Source organism: Eimeria tenella, genomic scaffold (genome assembly GCF_000499545.2).
Source record: "Eimeria tenella Houghton genomic scaffold, Eth_scaff3, whole genome shotgun sequence".
In the NCBI taxonomy this organism is placed as follows: domain Eukaryota; phylum Apicomplexa; class Conoidasida; order Eucoccidiorida; family Eimeriidae; genus Eimeria; species Eimeria tenella.
Window position 1 is genome coordinate 331,915 of NW_013542870.1, and position 18,001 is coordinate 349,915.

Here is an 18,001-nt window from a genome sequence, read left to right on the forward strand (position 1 = left end):
TCAACGAAAGGTCACCGAGGGATAAGTTTTGACGGGCGAGTTAATACACTGCGCCGGGACAGGTTGATGGCTAGCCACAAGCGCAAAGCAGTGTACCCTCCCGGCGCGTACAAAGCAGATTAGATAACGCGTTTGCTGCATACCTGCTGGATATCACTTGGGTCGCCCATGGAGGAGCTGCAATAAAGCGGCGAAGTAACTTTGAATCCCTGGGTGACTGAGGCCGTCTACTAGCCTAAGAACCAATCGAATCATTAGAAACGACCTCTGTCTCCACTCGGGGCTGTTTCCGAATTCGCATTTAGCGAAACAATGAGCAGCCTGAAGTCAAGTGCTTCGTTGTAATTGCAGTTGCTGCTGCGGCGGGCAATAGTCCTCGCGGCATCGTAAAAATGAAACTGTGCGGCAGGTTTTGCCTATCGAACCTGACCTCAAAATCTTCCGGCGAGAGCTGTCTTCGTAGAGTTTGAACCGCTCCCTAACTCCGAGCTGTTTGTACAGCTCGCGAACAACCTCCTCTCCGTCTGGCCGGCCGTACGCCTCGAGCAAATCCGCAGCTTCTCTGGGCTTTGCGGCGGCAAGAGCCTGCAAAATGGGACAGATAGTCGTTGCTGATGATAAATGCGGTGAGTCAAACCGCGGCAGTACATGCTGACAAGCAGGAAGACCGGCACGGAGAAAATGAGCACAGTAATGTGTGCAGGAGCTTAACCTATCTGCAGGAGCTTAACCCTTGGATCACTTGTACGGTCACTCGCAGGTGAGGGTGTTTGCTCGAGATGTACGGTCACCCGCAGGTGAGGGTGTTTGCTCGGACCTCCACAAGCGGCCAGCTGCATTTCCCCTCCCGGATGTCACTTCCAGCCTTGCCGAGGGCATCTGGGCAGCCGAAGCAGTCCAGGAAGTCATCTTGTGCCTGATCATGTAACGTACCCCCCACGCCCTGGTGTAGCCGCTACAGCGCGTCCCTTTCAATACCAAGGAACGCAGAGACAAGCAAGCGTTGGAAGCTCTCTTCCGCGCCTCAGCAGCTGAGGTGAAGAGGAAAACACAAAGCCTAAGTTCGCCTAACAGTGCAGGGAAGGAGAAACAAGACAACAGAAGAGAGGCACCTGGAAGTAGTCCCCTGTGCACAGACATATTTCTTCCACTTTGGCCAGGAGAGAAAAGTCACTGACGCCGCTATGCCGGAGACCTACGAACAGATTGGGCTGACAACAGTCCCCTTTATCCACATCAATCGAGACACAGCTTCTGCAGGCGAACCCATACACTGCATGCACCGTACTTGATACCTCTAGAGGCCGTATGCAGACTTTAAACTTGTGCCATGGAAATATACTTGAGTTTGTGGGATTTATTCATCCTGAAGCAGGAAGGGAGGCGGGGGGCAGCCGCTGATGTACCCAGAGCTGTGGGAAGCCAGAAGGAATAGTAACCCGTCTTCAGCCTCGCTGCTGACTGCTGCCTACTACGTGCCGCAGCAGTTATCTGCAGAAGCGTTGTTTCTGCCATTGCCGTTTCACCTCGAAGTGACTCGAGCAGCTCTTTCTGCTGACGTTGTGTCTGCATGTTGTGCTTTTGGTACCGCTGGTGCTGTTGCAGCAGCAACATGTTCACGTGACCATTTGTGTCCAGGTGTTGCCCTAGCACGGTGTTGAAGGCGACATTTTGTAATAGCTCTGTGCAGGGACCGTACGCTGGGTGATCTCCGAGGAATTTCCGCAGCAGTCTGCCGTCACCACTCCACATCAAAGAAATTAAGAATGGAACTTAGCCACATCTTGGAGCTAACCTCCGGAAAATGGAACACCCCGATGACAACCGCGGAGGCTCTTGCGAGTGCTTTTTGAGGCGGTAGCAAAATACCAGCAGAAGCGGCCAATGGAGAACAGCGGCAGCAATACGTGGATATACGCAGAGGCAAAAGCTAGAAAATGGCTAGCAGTAGCATCATTAGGCAAAGGATGGAGGGTCTGACTGGTGTACAGAGTAGATTAGGAAGACGGCATCGTTAATGGCATTCGCTGGCCCAACTTCCGGCCTTCTGTACCAGCAGGCCTTCCCCCTCCTGGTGAAGGCCCCGTCCATCTGATCGTCAGCAACTAAAAACGCAGCCTGCAGTAGCTCAACCGCCCAACCCAATACGCACAATTCCGAACCGAATGCTTTGTCTAGGGCTGCCTCCCCCGCAGCAAAGGAATCATCAGCTGAACCGGGTGCTGCTGGATTGCGTCCTCCTGATATTGTAACAGGACGCGCAACAGTGCCACATGTTGCGCCCGTTTGTGAGAACGCAGGAGCAGCAGCTGCTGCTGCGGAACCCTTGAGTTGTACGAATCGTATTTCGCGATTGGCGGCCAGAGAAGCATACACAGTCAGTAAACCACGGAGTAGCTTCCCCCCTGCAGAAGCAGGACCAAAATGACAACGCAAGCTGCGCTGGCTATATTATGACCATGTAACATAGTCAAACTTAATAAGCACCAACTAGCGAGCTGTTATTTCAAGTACCTCGCGTGCCACCAAGAGTGCTAACACAGACACAAGCAACAAAGAGCACCTTTATGGCAAGTCAACGTTGGACTTATGTGACTAACTTGCCAAGCCACAGTCTCAAGCCTCTTTTAGGGACCTGACATATAGGCCCACGTCTAACTAGACCCAAACGGACCTACGCAGTTGTAGTCAATAACCCGCGAAAAGTATTGTGTGAGCGCATACGCCTCTTCCTGAGGGGCACAGGCCATTATTCTCTCCAGGAGAGCTCCTTTCATGGGAGTCAGCATCTTGCAATCACCACACACAGTCCGCCATCTACACAGTGTTGCAGCGGCAGGAGCATCAGATACAGCCGTGGACGCAGGCGTGTCAAGTCTTCATAGCTTGCGTGTGTAGCGCCTTGTTAATTGCTTCTACTTTGTGCGAAAGACGGAGATAGTGAGACAAGCAACCGCGACGCACTCTCAGGAAGCGCTGTTGGTCCCTCTTGATGTCCACGTAGATTGAACTGACACACGGCATTCCCTCCTTCCAGCAGACATCAGCAGGATCTGCTGTGGCTGAAGCTCCAGAATCTCCTTTGACCTCTCCAGCATGACTGAGCGGTTGCTCTGTCGCAGACTCATCTGCCGCTGCTTTCGCAGTCGATTGGGCAGTTGCCACAGCTCCGGCGGGCTTAGCCAGGCTGTAGTTGTCCACATAACAGGCATGAGGAGAAAGAATGTTAGCTTTTATTGCAGAAAGCGCCTTTGGGACGTAGTTTCCCACAGTGGCAGAGCGAGCCGGAGCGAAAAGCCCACGTTTGTCAGACTTCTCAGGCAGCTGGCCCACATGTCCACACTTTGCAGTTGAATTTGCGGGCTGTCGTGGCCAAGTGTAGGGGAGAAGAGATAGTGAGGAAATACAGCGAGGTAGAAGGCGGCGGACCAACATCATGGGACAGAAACGAAGCTTGATTTGTCCCGCTGCGTTTATCGTTCATGGCTCCCGTTGAAGGTGCGAATAAGCAAAACATAAGGGGTCGAGACACGTTAGCGAGAGCCTTTAGAAAGGGGTTAACGAGTAACAGGTTCAAACACGGTAATCCGTTCACGGTTGTGCTTCCACGAAGACAAGGCGAAGCCAATGTGCCGCTGAGTTGTGTGAAACCAAACCATGCAACATGATTTCCTAACCAGTATATAGGACTCGTCAGTCGCTAAGAGAAAACCTTCTGTTGGTTGTTCGGCGGTGAAAGTGCTCAGATTTGACCAGACAGCCCCGCAGGGTCAGATATTTGAGGTTGGGTGGCAATAAATGGAACTGTACACATAGGCCCTTAAGTTTCTCGAAGAAATCCACATTCTGGACAAAAGTATTCTACTTTATTTGTCATCAAGAGGAACTTGGTTGGAAACGGCTCATTCGACAAGAGGTTTCCGCCGATATCATACTCCATCAGCTACCGCACTAGCAGAGCAGCACTTTCCGAAGTTTAGCCAGACTTTCTCGTGAGTATCAAACTACTCTACCAACTGTCTTATTATGACTTTATACTTACCTCCCAGCGACGTGCTAGCTATTACCTGAAAGCAACGTTAGCCCACGTTGACGGTAGTATGGGTGACCTCAGGCAGCTGAGTGGAACTGTGGAGCGTCTTCCTGTGGAAGTAGCTGTTCACAGCATCATAAGGCGCTTAGGGGACTGCAATTACTACAGAATAAGTTGCGGGAAGTTGTTTTTGGCTCAGTCGTTTCCAACGGAGCCCGACTTTCCCGCGGTGTGTAACTGTGGCCAGGCCTACTTCCAGAGCATCGTCATGCGTTTCCTCAGGCTACTAAAGAAGGCTTGCCATGAAGCATTCTGACTTATGCAATCTCGTGCTAGCGTTTCTGTCTTTACGCAGTAGTGAGCAGCGTGTTCTTTGCTGGTCTGCGTTTGCGCGCATGCAAGTCGCGTGTGCAGTACTGAGTGTCCGCAGTGACAAACGCGCTGGGGTGGTGAATCTACATGGAGTTTTTGTTGCGTCGCTTCAGCCTCGTTCTACAATGTAACAGGCACTTCTGGGCTCTCGTTGCAGGTGCACGAGATAGTTGTGACATTAAAGCGCAGTAGACGCTTCCATGCCATCCCAGTACAGTACAACTAAGCGAATTTCCGTCGGCTTCACCAGCAGTTTGGGCCCAGATAGGAAGAAGAATTTCATGGAATTCAACTGCTGGATCGCGGTGACAAGGCCACGTAAAACCGCTTACAAAAGCTAGGCCCCCTGCACTAGTCATCGTAAAACGAAGTCCTTCTCAGTGAAGGCGCAAGTGGGTTTCAGTTATTTGTTTGTCTGTGACCTAGGAAAGAAGGGAAACGAAAAGTCTGCGCCTAACGACCACATATCTTAGCACCCCAGGCCGGCAATAACCCACCTGATCACTGGAGAGAAACAGCTGCAAACAAAATTACTTCATGAGGAACTGCTCAGAGGGAAACGCGTTGCAATAAAAATGTCCTTAGCCCGTTGTCTCTCCACATTTCAAGGCTGGAGATCCGTTGTTCAGGCTTTTTGATTTCTAGACGCCATCAGTAACACGCGCATATCCTCCACGCAATGCGCTTCCATTCATCGTGGCTGCTGCAAATGTCACGCGCCACGCATGTCTATTGTTAAAATATTAAATTGTGCGCCTAAAGAAGAATGAAGGTGTACGAACGACGGAACCAGGACGTAGAGAACACCAAATCATCTACACGGACACAGAAACGCCAAATCAACTACACGGACACAGAAACAGTTGACTTTGATTGAAACGCAGGGCTGCATCATGAGAAACACCCCTTCTGTGGAAAATTACTATTTTGTGATGCGCCTGAAGAGAATGAACGTATACTAACGACGGAACCAAAGTGCAGGGTCCACCAACTCATTCACAAGGACACATTGATTGAAACCCACGGCTGTGTGATGAGAAACACCCCTTCTATGAAAATTGTGCTTGACCCTGGCCTTTGCTACGGGTGTGAGCATGATATTCCTAAAACGGCTCATATTGGCTCGAAGGGAGATTTCGATAGTGTTGACTGGCTTGCTGAGTCGGGAACCCCTGCTCGGAAAGACGTGAAAAAGTGCTCGTGGTATCATCCACCCAGCTATCAGCTTGAAAGTCTCCTTGGGGGCCTTCCCAAAGGTTATCATCAATGCCACTCTCCCCATCGCCGACGTGATGACCATCTGCCTCCATGTCACAGAACTCCATCGGCCGAAGCCCTTCAGAGGGATGGGTTTCTGGCTCGTCCGCTGGTTTTGCTTTGAAGGAAGTCAGCCTTATAAAGGATCCATTGTCATCATTGGACCGCCAAGTGACGGGAGGACGAAATGGGTTGTCCTTATTGCTTAATTTACTGGGCTTGACCTGGGCTCTCTCTTCAAATGGGGTGTACGAGTGAAATGCGTCACCTCCAAAGACAGTGCTGCTGTGTATTTTGTAAAGGTAGCATACGTGTCCCCCCTGAAAAATAACATGCGCACAGGACAGCGCCTTGGTGTCGCGTGTCACAGCAGCAAGCAGTAATTTACCCACGTCCGGACAGGCGCTCTTGAAAGTTCCCAACTGGTTCGTCATCGATTCCTGTTGTGCATGAAAGCTAGCACGAACGTCACCTTAAGCCTTGAGCGTACTATTAAACAGACAGCGTTGAATAGTTGTGTTGCGGAGGGTGCCGCAGCCACAAGGAAGGGATCCTTCAGAGCGTAGAGCCCGTAACAAACGGTAAAGACATATATTAATATGGCGCCAGCAGCCATGCTGCAAAATTTGCAGCACAAAGTGAGGAATTTCGGATAGTGGATAAGCCTGTCTTCAAGTACAGGTTCAAACACCGACGACGCTGGAGTGTGTTGCACGCGACGAGTTAAAAGTGGACCGGTTTTGGGAATGAGCAGACAGCCAAACCGAAGGGTTAGGTACAACTGAGTCATTGCAGAACTGACCACCAGATGATCAGCTTTATTAATGCAAGACCAGCGCCAATCAGCCATAAAGGAACCAGTAGGAAGCTGAAGTGTTGGTTAGTGTTTTCGTCTGGCAAAGGCAGATTGCTCTGAAGTTCCTTCATTACTTTACTCTGATGAGCTGCACGCAGAAATCATCGAAGGATAGGCTGAGTGTAATCGTGTCTTTTGAATATTTTTTCTTGTCATCTTGCTTATCAGTTGGAAGGTCCTCATGCTGCCTTTATATCCTGTTGGCATATCTCGTCCAATTAAGGCCGTGCCGCCTGCACACTCTTCCCTCTTTTTAGGGCGACTCGTTACCTCCCATGATGCAGGGGGCAGTCGTAATGGTACAGGGAAGCGCAGAAGAAACAATGTGTGTTAGGCAGCAGCCCACCAGTCCCCCTGTTCGCGACGAGCCACAATTCAGCACATAATCGGAAAAAGAATCTAGTTAAGTTTTTGCACAGATAAAGAGGTGTATTAAGCTTTGATTAGCTCACGCATTCTTAGGCTGCCATGATATTTGGCGATGGCTAACACATCTGTTCAAACCACCTGAGTCCACTTCAGCTAGATGAGTCATACTCCTGCACAAAAGCACTCTCAGGGCATATTCCATATAATTCCAAGTCACCTTCTCGGTCTTCACATCCATCTCCTCCACATGTGCCACAGGAAGCAGCACAACATCCCGTGCCGTCATTACTGAGGATCCCAGAGCTGCAAGACGGGTCACGCAGGCTTGCAGAAGCTGAATCCACCAACAGTAGTACACAGCGACAAGGCAGTCCTCAAGAGCCTATCCTAACAAAGCACAGTAAAACTGAAACGGATAAGCGGATCCTCTCTGAGTTATTTCGCAATCATGAGCCCGTAGGATGTACGAGTCGAGGATCTTTGGCCGTGCAACAGCTGCTCGAACTTTCACATCATTGACTATGCATTGCCACTATTCTGCTGTAGCGCACTGCTAGTGTCTACCTAATTTATTTCGGGTTTGTCAGGAAAAATGAGATCCTGACTTCTCTAGATGGTACCCATATCACCTCACCTGGTGCTGCGCACTTCTTCTTCATGAATATTTGTATATCCTGTGATGCGGCACATGACAAGGTTGCTTCTTTGCAGCCCCTAGCACAGTATTGCCTTGATGTACTTGGGAGCACTTCTGGCTAAAACACATGCGCTACGCCACTAACACAAGGACGAACACCCACAGCGAACTACTCGACCACTTGCTGACAGTATGATAGCTCATCTAAAATGAAGCCAGGGCTGTTTTTCGAGGTCTATAACTTTGCTCTGCAAGACCTATAGAGCGACGACCATAATTCCGTTGGTCACCCAACCAAAAGCGCAGAGAGACGCTGCGTCTGTAACGGCCTCTGAGACAGCTCACCCTGTAGCCGTGGAACGAGAAGTCAAGAGCCACAATCGATTCCCCTACAGCAAAACACCATCCAGCAAGCACAAAACAATGAAAAAGACTAATAAAGAAAGAGGTCATCAGTCTACTGATAAACCCTTGCGGGAGTATAAAGAAGGAACCGCACTGCATTCGCCCGTGCGGTCAAACTTCGTGCTACCACTGTTCTCGCAGTCAAGGCTCTGATTCGCGTAGATGCACAAGAGGTGAAATGCTCTGGTTGAGTTGACCACTTGTTCTTGTGGACCACCTACCCTCGGACTTGCACTGGAACTGAACAACAAGCCTCCTCACGCTTTCCTCTGAGCCTGGAAGGGCCTCCTTGAGAACAACATGAGAAGTTGGCCTCGAAGCTACAAGACTGACTGGTTGTTCTGTTTCTGTTTCTTCTCTCTTGCTGCTTCCAACGAAGTTGTACAAAAGGGGATACATCACTTGTAAGTCAGCGGCTGGGCGCAAAAGCAAGTAGGACCATATGACGCACAGCGTGCAGATACCTGCCTCATTTTCGGGTGATTGTTGCCTCATAAATGAAAATTGTATCTTCCGAACTTTTTGTGGTAATGCCATGCACTATCAAGCTATTCGCTAGCTACCTCTATGAAGTCATATCATCCACGAGGGTTCCGGAAGTGAACTTGCCTATTGTCGGAATCTGCATGTCTAGTTTGCCATCTTTACAGCCGTGACACCACGCATAGATTTCTACGAAGTCTTGCTGCAGACAGAGCAGAAAAGTTTGGTCAGCGGTGGTTCAAGAAGGACGCAGCTCTGCAGAGGAAATTACTCTCAGTTCACTTTGCTTTCAGAAGTAGCATGGAGGAAAGACACAAAGCCCTGAATCTATATGGAAACCCACTAGTTGGAGACTGCAAAGAAGGCACATACAAGAACATTTGGAAGAATTTCCCCTTACCGACGAATCAAACACGAGATTCGCCGCCTGCACTGTTGAAACATGTGGCGACACTGCACCGTTGGTTACAAGATCCCCTTCATTTGAAATGACTGCCCTGATGTCAGCCACTGTGGGAGACGGACAAAGGCTCGGATCCCACGGCAGGTCTGAGGTGCTGCGCATCAGGGAAGCTGCGTCTTTGTTCTGAGGGGGCGTTAGAGGGCCAATCGAGATGTTAAATCCCGTCGGCCCGGCTGAAGGTAAGCAAAGACAGCAGCAAACACAGAACTTCATGTGGTAACTTGCTCACTTGGGCGGAATTAGAGGAGAGTGCTTAAAAATAGGCGCGATGATAATCATGCCAGAACTGAGCCTACCTTGCATGAATGCTCCATTTGAGCAGATGACCTTCCACATCAGAACGACGGGCTCACAGCCTCCGAAACGAAGCTCAGCGCGCACGGGTATGGGGTCGATCGCTTCACCTCCCACAGAAAAGCAGCTTTTGTATGCGACATCAAGCTCAGCCACTGGGCGGTGCGTACCATCTTGGTGCTGGTGGTCGGCCTGCCGTCCTTCCTCCCCACTGACTTTATAGGAAAGAAGAAGCCCTGAGAATTCCAGTGCTCACACCAAACCTCAAAAAGCTTCCACTCTGTAGAATGCTACTTAATTTCGCGAGAGCTGGGGATTTCTACTTTGCACTCAAGGTAGGCCAGTCAAGCGATTTACAAATGATGCTCCGTGTTACTATATATGATTTCCACTGTATTTGTGGGTGCCCAACATGAGCTGCATCGCGCACCGTCGCCGTAGGAAATGTTCGCGTCGATGATTGGCATCAGCATCATAGAGGCGACGGCATCATATGCACTCTTAACAGGAGCCACAAGACGAATTAATGTTATTGTCCCCTCGTCCATGCTGAAAGTGGGATTGTCTAAGGGTAACGAACCAGAACCGCTTGAAAACAAGGCACACTCAAGTGTAGGGGATACTGAAAGCGTAGGGGATACTGAAAGGCGGACGTATGCATCGTACATTGGAGAGCAGACGACCCGCGTTAGCAAGCCTTCGACTTAGTCTAAAAGTTATCTCACCTTCCGTATATTCAGACCATAAGGGAGTAACCTTCCCGCCTTCAACAACAAGTCGCGGATTTTCTTCACCGTCTGCAGGATCATCTGAGGGGCGCCCGTGAATATGGTGCAGGTATGGCATACCGTCTGCCTGTGCCTCTTCCTTCTTGACAAAATCACTAAACTTTGAGGCGACAGAAGAAGGGAGTGGAGATACAAGGAATGCGTCAAAGTGCTGGCAATTATCAACCTGTAGTTCATCACTTTGGGGACCGTAGAAGGCGAAGGGTGAAAAAGTCACATGAGGGGATATGGAAGATGAGCTATCAGAGCGTCCAGGTTCGCTTGAGGGCTCTGTTAGGCCATTTATTCCTGAGAAACGTGGGGCGTAAGGCTGCATTGGTAAAAGGAACGGGACTATCTCATCCAGCCCTCTGGTGGTCATGGGAACTGGGGTCGTTAGGACATCCTCGCTACCTATTTGAAGTGATTCATCATTTGCAGATTGCTGCTGTGTGTCTTTGAGGTCGCTGCCACCCTGGCTGACATTCTCTGAGACAACGTTGCCGCTTGCAAATTGGGGCTCAGAGCTTTCATTGGACCCGTAAAGTGGAGGGGACGCCTTTTCAACTTCGGTAGTCAAATAAAATTCTTCATCTGCCCTTACAGGGACATCTGAGGATACAGTTTCCTCACTAGAGCCACTGGAGAGCCCATCAGCAAGCTTAGGGGACGCCCATAGGGCAACAACCAGTGCTGCCCTGAAAACTCGTGCAAAAGAAGACAAATGACGGTTTCGGCTTGAAGCATGCTTCCTACGTAAAATTTGAGGATAATAATTGACACAGTGAACGGATTCCTGCGAAGACTCGGGCTTCCTCAAGTGCCCTGCTCCTCCGCTCCCAACCGCTGCCCTTGGGTAGTCTTTGCCGCCTTTCTCCATCATGCACGAGGAGAGACGGAAGAAAAAGGTTTTATGCCTATTAAGAGTTACGTATTTCAAAGGATTATAGTCTTTGTGAACTCGTGGCAGATTTTCCAGGCCAACGGGCAGAGTGACCTGGAATGGCATTCGCAGCAACAATCAGACTTTTTGGAACCAAGTGCAGCGGACAGAACTCTTGCTGGCTTCGCCTCGCATTTACCATGACAAGATTACTTTAAAGTTTTATATGTCAAGTTACCTCTAGGCAGTCGGAAAGGCGTAGTGTCCGTAGGGTGTTCTGCTCAGCCTAGTGGTTGGTCCACCGGTCACCGCTGGCGGCCAGGGTGGCCGCAAACGAACTTCTCACGAAAAACACAGCTCTACTTTCCAGATCCAGCTAGCCCTGTTATTCAAATTATGAAATCATCCATTGGAACAAAAGTATATTCGGAAAACTCTGTATTCAAGCTAGCAACAGGGCGTAGTATTCATGTAGGCTTGCAAGATGAAACTATCTGGGAGTCAGTGCGGCTGCTCATTGCCCGTATCGTAACAGCATTCCTCAAGAAGTCGAGTGAATGCGGAATGACTACGCCCTTTTGTATTAAAGGCGACCTCCCTGAAAGGCCTCTCTAAAACTCATTGTTAACTGGCGAGCAATGGTGACACCAAAGTAATGCCAGAGTTGCACAGACAAGTTGGGCTTCCGCAGCTTTCACTTTCTTTCCAAACAAGACACTTCCTGAAATTTTCTTTTCTGTTCCGCTATCATTATACTACTGTCGCCTACAGGCCTTTATTTTTCGGACGCCACTGGCAGAGTAATAGTGATCCTATATTATGGCCATGATTGTCTTGCCTCCAAGAGTAAATAACGTTTGCTGGCCTACAGTAAGCCCGCCCTATCCTATCGTCTGACCCTGGTTAGTGCAGAGCAAGTCTGGTGAGTTGGCACGGCCGACTAAAAAGAGAGCACTGCACGAAGCATCTGTTGCTTGTATTGCTTCCATAAGCTATAAAAAGAGTGATAAATTGGCCAGCCGAAAGCTTACGAGCTTGAAGCAGATGGCGCCCTCTGACACAAAAAAAACGATGGGCTGTTCACCCAAACGCGCACACTGCAAATGCAGGGACAATTAGCAAGTCGTTCTTCATTCAAAATGATCCCTAAATCTTACGCAGCTGCAACTTGAGCAGCTCAAAATAGAGCTGAATCTGTTCAGGTGGCACCTGCAGAACTAAAATATTACAGTCACTCCCACATAAGCCATAATGTGTACGCAAGCAGAAAGTCTGCACTAATTATCGCTCCTCAATAGTTAACCCTAGGCCCTGAGTGGTTAGCCCTTGGGCTTTTCAAGAGGAAATGAAAGCAGGCCTGATGCAGGAGCGTGTAGTGCGAGGGGACGCGACGTCGGTCCCTCCGTATACATGAGCTATATTGTTTGTGTCAGTGGGGGTCCACGGGAAAACATTGTGACGCCTAGAGAGGCCCAGCGGCCTGCAGACGTTGGCTTCAGCAGTGGGAGTCATCCAATTCTGCAGAAAAATGCATAGTATTGTAAAGCACAAGACAACAGTTGTGTCCACAGAGCCCCTATAGCATCATCCTTGCGTACTAGCTAAAATGCTACGTATGCAGTGCCGATAACTGTGTGGCCTTTCCACACGTTGGAAACACGTACCCCGCTGCATTCAAGAGTTGGCATCCGATGTTGCCTAGCAATGGTGCCAAGAGAGAACTTCAGCTCTGTATTGGGCTTGGGCATGAGTCCCTGAAAGCAACAACGCAGAGCATGAGGCTGATAATGTTCCATGAAAGGCCTGATTGCCTTATGAGGATTTCAGGGCATCGAGTCTCCACATAGAGATGCACTGGTGTAGAGCAGGAGGTAGAAAGCAGGGACACCAATAAAAGCTTCAACTTCAGCTGTGTGCACTGTTGAAGTAAGAAAGCTTGAAAACTTTAGTGCTGTGTAGATGCTAACCAATATGTCGTGGTCGATGTTGTCCTTTGCCTTCTGCATAGAAAAAATGCGCTCCTTGGGGAGCATATAAGCGTCAAAGTCCGCTACATTTACCTCGGCAGAGGCCCTTCCTGGTCGTCTAGCCGTCATTATTTCAGTTCGGCCGCTTAAAGGATCTGTTACGTGGAACTTCGTGCAAAAAGCTTCAGAAAGCTGGTCAGGATTGAAGTACTGCTTGAGAGATCGCGTGCCTCTGCGTGTTGTCGGTGGCGGGTCCTTGAAAGCGGAAAACAAGCCCGCAATTTGCTTCGATTCGTTGGCTTCTGGGGATTGCTTCTTACTCCCGTGATTAAACGCGGCGTTGTTGATCTTGGATGTCGATTTGCCCGCATATCCTGGAGGTGTCAGTGAGTCTCTCGGCGTGATCTTCTTGCCACTGCTGCAGCGCTCAATGGGACGTAAGATGGCGCTCATGCTGTCGTTGAAGGCAGAATGAGCCGCCCCGAGTGCATTGTTTTGACGCGTCCTGTTTGCTAGTTGTGGTGAGGCCAGCTGCGAAAGGCGTTCGCTGGGTACGCCAGCAACGGCGGAGCCCCTCTCCGCCATCGTTTCACTGGACTAGGTGACTTCAAAAGCGGGCTTGAGATAGCGCAAGTGGCGAGCTTTTGAGTGGTTCACGTGGAGGACGTCGTGCTGGTGTGGAAAGGAGGCAAAACAGACGTCATCAGCCTCATAAAACGCATCAAGCCTCTCTTCTTAAAGCTATCTGCTTATGCCGAGTAGACGCTGCCCGATATTCCTGCAGAGCACAGCATAAGAAGTTTGAGAACATAGACACCCCACAGAGCGTAGAGTGCTGAAATGGGCACCTGGCGAGAAACTCCATGACCCATGAACACTTGAACAAGGGCTTGCAAAATGTGAAGGCAAGAGCAGTGAGAAAAGGCAGAGAGACACGGCAAACAGACCAAGAGCTGCCCGAAGATACAGAGCCCGATCCTCGCGGTCCACAACGGAGCAAATTCAGGTCTGCACAGTACAAGATCTGTCATAGTTGTAAGTAATAGCCATTTTCATTGAGATTTGTAGACTCAAATATTTATACGGGAAAAAATTTAACCCGTGGACGAAGAGCAGAGCCTCCGCCGACTTCCGTCAGCGTCGGCTGTCCCTGTCCATCACCGGCACTGCACTGAGGCAACCACTCTCGAGGCGTTGCTTATTAAAGTTGTTATGAAGCTTCACATGAAAACACACCAAAAACATAGGCCTCTTAAGGATGCAGAGAAACGGACCGCCGTTTTGCATTCAAAGCCCTTTGGCGCACGTACGTCAAGCTGTGAGGCAGTCAGCGCCAAAGTCCAGCTTCACTCAACAGTGACGACAGAAAAAAACCTTCCCGACTGAGCACAGAATAGAGTTGAAGGTGGGGCACTCTCTATATACTTGGGAAGGAAAACACACTGGAAGAACAGCACACCACCAGCGGCCGACGCGTCGAGCTATCCCAGTCACAGCCGAATGGCACTGGGTGGCTGCTGCGTTTCTGCCCCGCCCAGCATCCTGAGCTTCGTCAGAGTTTATCATATTTCAGATATTCCACTCAAACCAATCAAATAATATAAATTTACCCCTACAGTGAAGTATGTTGTAGCGGAAACGGGCACAACTGCCCCAACCATCGGACAGCGAATCAGTGTGCACCGACGGGAAAGATTCGGAAATTTACGTCTATGAAGGCTGAGAAAATAAGTTTGATATAGAAACTAATAATGTTCAATATACATTCATGTTTCGTACTTTTCCATGCTTATTATCCCCTTCCACCTATCGCTCCACAGGGACACTGAGCACCGAGTCGAGTCGAGGCTGTCACGTTTGGCTTGCGCTCCGTAGTCTAGCTGCGTTCTTCCAAATTAGTAGAGGAGCAATCTTGAGCTCAAAATCCACCGCAAACGTAGCCAGGGAAAGGGGACGCTTGTTTGATGTTGTGTCAGTGGTGCCCACGTGCGCTCTGTCCTGGACCGCTTAATCCTACTTGAAATGATATATCTGGAGACGGTGCTGGCACAAGCTTTTGTGAAGAACTGAAGACAGATCCACAAAGAATTCCGTCATTGTCGGTGTTTATGAAGCATCGCAAAGGGGGTTGTCAAGCAGCCTCTACATGCAGTCATACTACGTTGGCTGTCTAGGAATCTGGCTCTTTCATCAGCTGCTGAGAGACTAGAATAGATCTGGTATAGATCGCGTTTGCCTTTGGTTTTTCATAGCTTGTTGGGGGCCCACAGCAATGCACAACACTGCATGGAACTGACACGGGAAGCATGAGCTCGCCTTGCACGTAGTCACGTAATCGATTTCTCATTTTCTAACTGCAACCTGGACGTCTACTTTTCCTCCTGCATTTTGTACAGCTTCCACTAGCTGCAGTTGCATTATAGGCACACTTCTCAGATGCACACATGCTGCTTACGATGAGCAGCTTCTTCGTCTTCACGCGGCTTTGCGACCAGCATGAAGGCTATCTTCATGCCCCAATGTCGAGTCTTTTAGGCAGGGCTCAGCATGGGCTCACTGCGCATGCCAAAGTGACATCAGGTAGCAAAGTAGGCCTCGTTGGGGCACTAGGCATGGCCTGCGGCATTGTGGAAGCTTTCAAACGAAAGATATGCCATTGCTGGGTCACCGTGAAGGCATTAGACCATGCGTTTGACCGTCCCCGCAGAGCAACTATCAACACTTGCTGATGCGCTGCGGAAATTCAATGAAGCCCAGCTGCGGCGGTTTTGGTTTTGGCCATATTATTGGAGCGGTTGACATTCCTGCAAAAGTATGTATTGGATGGTTCATACCTCCACCAGGCACGCTAATCCACAGAAGTCCAGCGGATCTGGTGGAAGCATTACCTACATGTTCGAAGTAGCGTCAGCTATTAGCGTGCGCGCCAGTGTGGAGGTATGTGAGTAACCAGAGCCTCCAATGTCTACGCTGATGTTACCAGGAGCAAAGCAAAGACGGTAAAAGCGTTTTCCAAAGAAATCCGAGGAAATAAAAAACACACGGAAATTTCAGACCATATTCTCTCAGCAGCTACAGCTGAGATGGCACCTTTATTTCCCTGCCTTCCACTACAAGATTCCCGTGCTCCTTTGTTCCCGCGCACAAGGCAACTTGAGCAACTACTTTACCGCCTTCTGCAGATGACAAGGGGGGAGCTTTCCATCCTGCCAAATCAGTCTTGCACCAGCCTAAAATAAGTTCAAGCAGCAGAAAAAATACCCCACAACATGGCTTTTGGATTAAATAGAAGCAAGCCTCATCGCAGAGTGAAATTGTTTGCCATCTGCGCGGTAGTGCCCGCATTCAACCCAATTCGCACTATCGCACCCGGGTAGCAAGCAGTCACAATGATTCCTGTTACGTTTGGGGTAAGTTTGCATTTATCTGCTTGGCGGGCCAGGGCAGCAGTCAACGCAATCACTGCGGCCTGAAGAATCGCAGCAGCTCGCAAGCGCTGATGAAAGATCAATTGTCCCTGCAAATCACCAAATATGGCAAAGTACCTGAAAAAGAGAGGCTAATGCACTTGACAGTATGAAGCCCCGCTTGAATTTTTATTAGATGATGGCTGAATCGTGCTTCCCTTACCTTTGAGAACAAGTATGGCAGCCTTGGCCATCCGTGCTCCTTCCAGTTAGGTGCGGCATTGAGGTAGTCGCGCACTGCAGCATCGATGTCCTGGCAACCCAGACATCAGATCAGGTAGGCACAGCAATCAGCCATTCAGCAGCCTGAAACTAGGTAGGGGCTTCGCAATTAGGACTACATGTTCTGAATGATTAGTCAGACAAAATCTCGGTAGAGATCACCTTAACAGTTGTGCAAGGACTCAACAAACGATCGCGGTTCTTGCTGCTCATGAAGGGGGGGCCAGCACTTTCGAGTTTAGAACTCAGGAATACAACTTTTGAGCCGTGCCTGAACAACGGTGCTATGGCCATCGTGATCTGGGAGACAAAAAAAGTAGCACATGCAGTCACTTCATAACAATTAGGAAGATAAAATGCTTGCTTTGTCGACTATTAAAGGTGTAACAGGTAATTCTGGGAGGCAGAGGCTGAGAACTTGCTATTCTTCTCCAAGAAAGAAATATATGGTAGAGCCGGCTTAAAATAATCTGAGGTGCACTAGAGGGGCGAGCGAATCTTACGTCTCTAGTGGATAAGTAGTTCACAGCACAGGTCTCCTTTGCTTGTTCAGTAATGGGCTGCTTAGACCCAGGAGGGAAGGCGATACCTGACACGGTGAATAACGGCTCTGAAAGGAAGCTCTTGTAGTGCTCACTCCTGATGGCATGCAGGTTGCCCTGGCACAGTGGCGAGGGTCCTAGTGAAACATTTAAACGGTTCGGGCCAAAACTCAGAATTGAGGTTTGATTCAATTTGATCGTGTGGTGCCTGACCGGCGTTGTTGATAAGGCAGTCGACGCGCCCATACTTTCCGCGAAGTGTACTCGCGAATCGATTGCGGCTTCCTTCGTCTGCTACATCCAGAAGCTCAAGATTTGCTTTCACCCCGTCCATTGCCAAACTCGAGACCGCATTCTACACACGAACAAGATGCGTGTCAACGCGTCATAATGGCAGAGAGATGTGATGATTCTTGTAACCTACACCTCACCTTAAAGGCAACACTTATTGGCTTCGCTGTGGCACTGTGCATGGCAGTTCAACTACAGCGAGAGCTAGAAAAGCACGCTCAAGAATACCTTGGGCTCCACTTTTCGGCTTTGACTACTGACAATTAATAGAGGGTTTACCTCTCCAGCTTCTTTTGTTCGCGAGCACAGGACTATTGTTGCTTCCCTTAGTTTAAGTCTTTTCCCAAGCTCTCTTACGGTTTCAAATCCAATACCCCTGTTGGCCCCAGTGACGACAAAGATGCGCCTGGACATGTTTGAGTGACGCGATGACTTTCCACGAAGGGAATTTTTGCAGTAAAAATAATGAGTTTCTGACAGGCGAAAATTTTGTGAAGGATTCCAAGTGCGAATTTGACCGCCCGTTGGGTCACCTACCCTTTGCCGAATAGCATAACCAAGGCAACGAAAAATTCAAATGGTTCCGGCATAGGACAAATCTCCGCTTTCGGCAAACAATGTAAAACAAAAACCATCTGAATTCCAATATTTTTCCACGGCTGTGTCGTTAAAACTGTTGGCAGCCCGGAAAGT

At 49.4% G+C, this 18,001-nt stretch overlaps 3 protein-coding genes across 3 annotated transcripts; all 3 read right to left on the bottom strand.

The window, feature by feature from the left end:
- Positions 1-153: 153 nt before the first annotated feature.
- ETH_00019475 (farnesyl pyrophosphate synthetase, putative) lies at positions 154-3,438 on the bottom strand (the record flags this gene model as incomplete). Its single annotated transcript, XM_013375755.1, has 8 exons — positions 154-235; positions 431-585; positions 818-916; positions 1,113-1,254; positions 1,589-1,732; positions 1,982-2,405; positions 2,675-2,789; positions 2,965-3,438. 8 exons carry the CDS (start codon positions 3,436-3,438, stop codon positions 154-156), a joined length of 1,635 nt encoding a protein of 544 aa, XP_013231209.1.
- Positions 3,439-5,508: 2,070 nt separating this feature from the next.
- ETH_00019480 (uncharacterized protein) lies at positions 5,509-13,371 on the bottom strand (the record flags this gene model as incomplete). The annotated part of the gene is made up of 13 exons (XM_013375756.1): positions 5,509-5,982; positions 6,153-6,279; positions 6,465-6,606; positions 7,105-7,221; positions 7,522-7,561; positions 7,870-7,913; positions 8,151-8,345; positions 8,872-9,048; positions 9,172-9,405; positions 9,600-9,734; positions 9,895-10,933; positions 12,484-12,573; positions 12,787-13,371. 13 exons carry the CDS (start codon positions 13,369-13,371, stop codon positions 5,509-5,511), a joined length of 3,399 nt encoding a protein of 1,132 aa, XP_013231210.1.
- A 2,487-nt stretch (positions 13,372-15,858) lies between these two features.
- Positions 15,859-17,722, bottom strand: ETH_00019485 (uncharacterized protein; the record flags this gene model as incomplete). The annotated part of the gene is made up of 7 exons (XM_013375757.1): positions 15,859-16,016; positions 16,156-16,255; positions 16,417-16,506; positions 16,638-16,775; positions 16,979-17,064; positions 17,231-17,372; positions 17,588-17,722. 7 exons carry the CDS (start codon positions 17,720-17,722, stop codon positions 15,859-15,861), a joined length of 849 nt encoding a protein of 282 aa, XP_013231211.1.
- Positions 17,723-18,001: the final 279 nt, after the last annotated feature.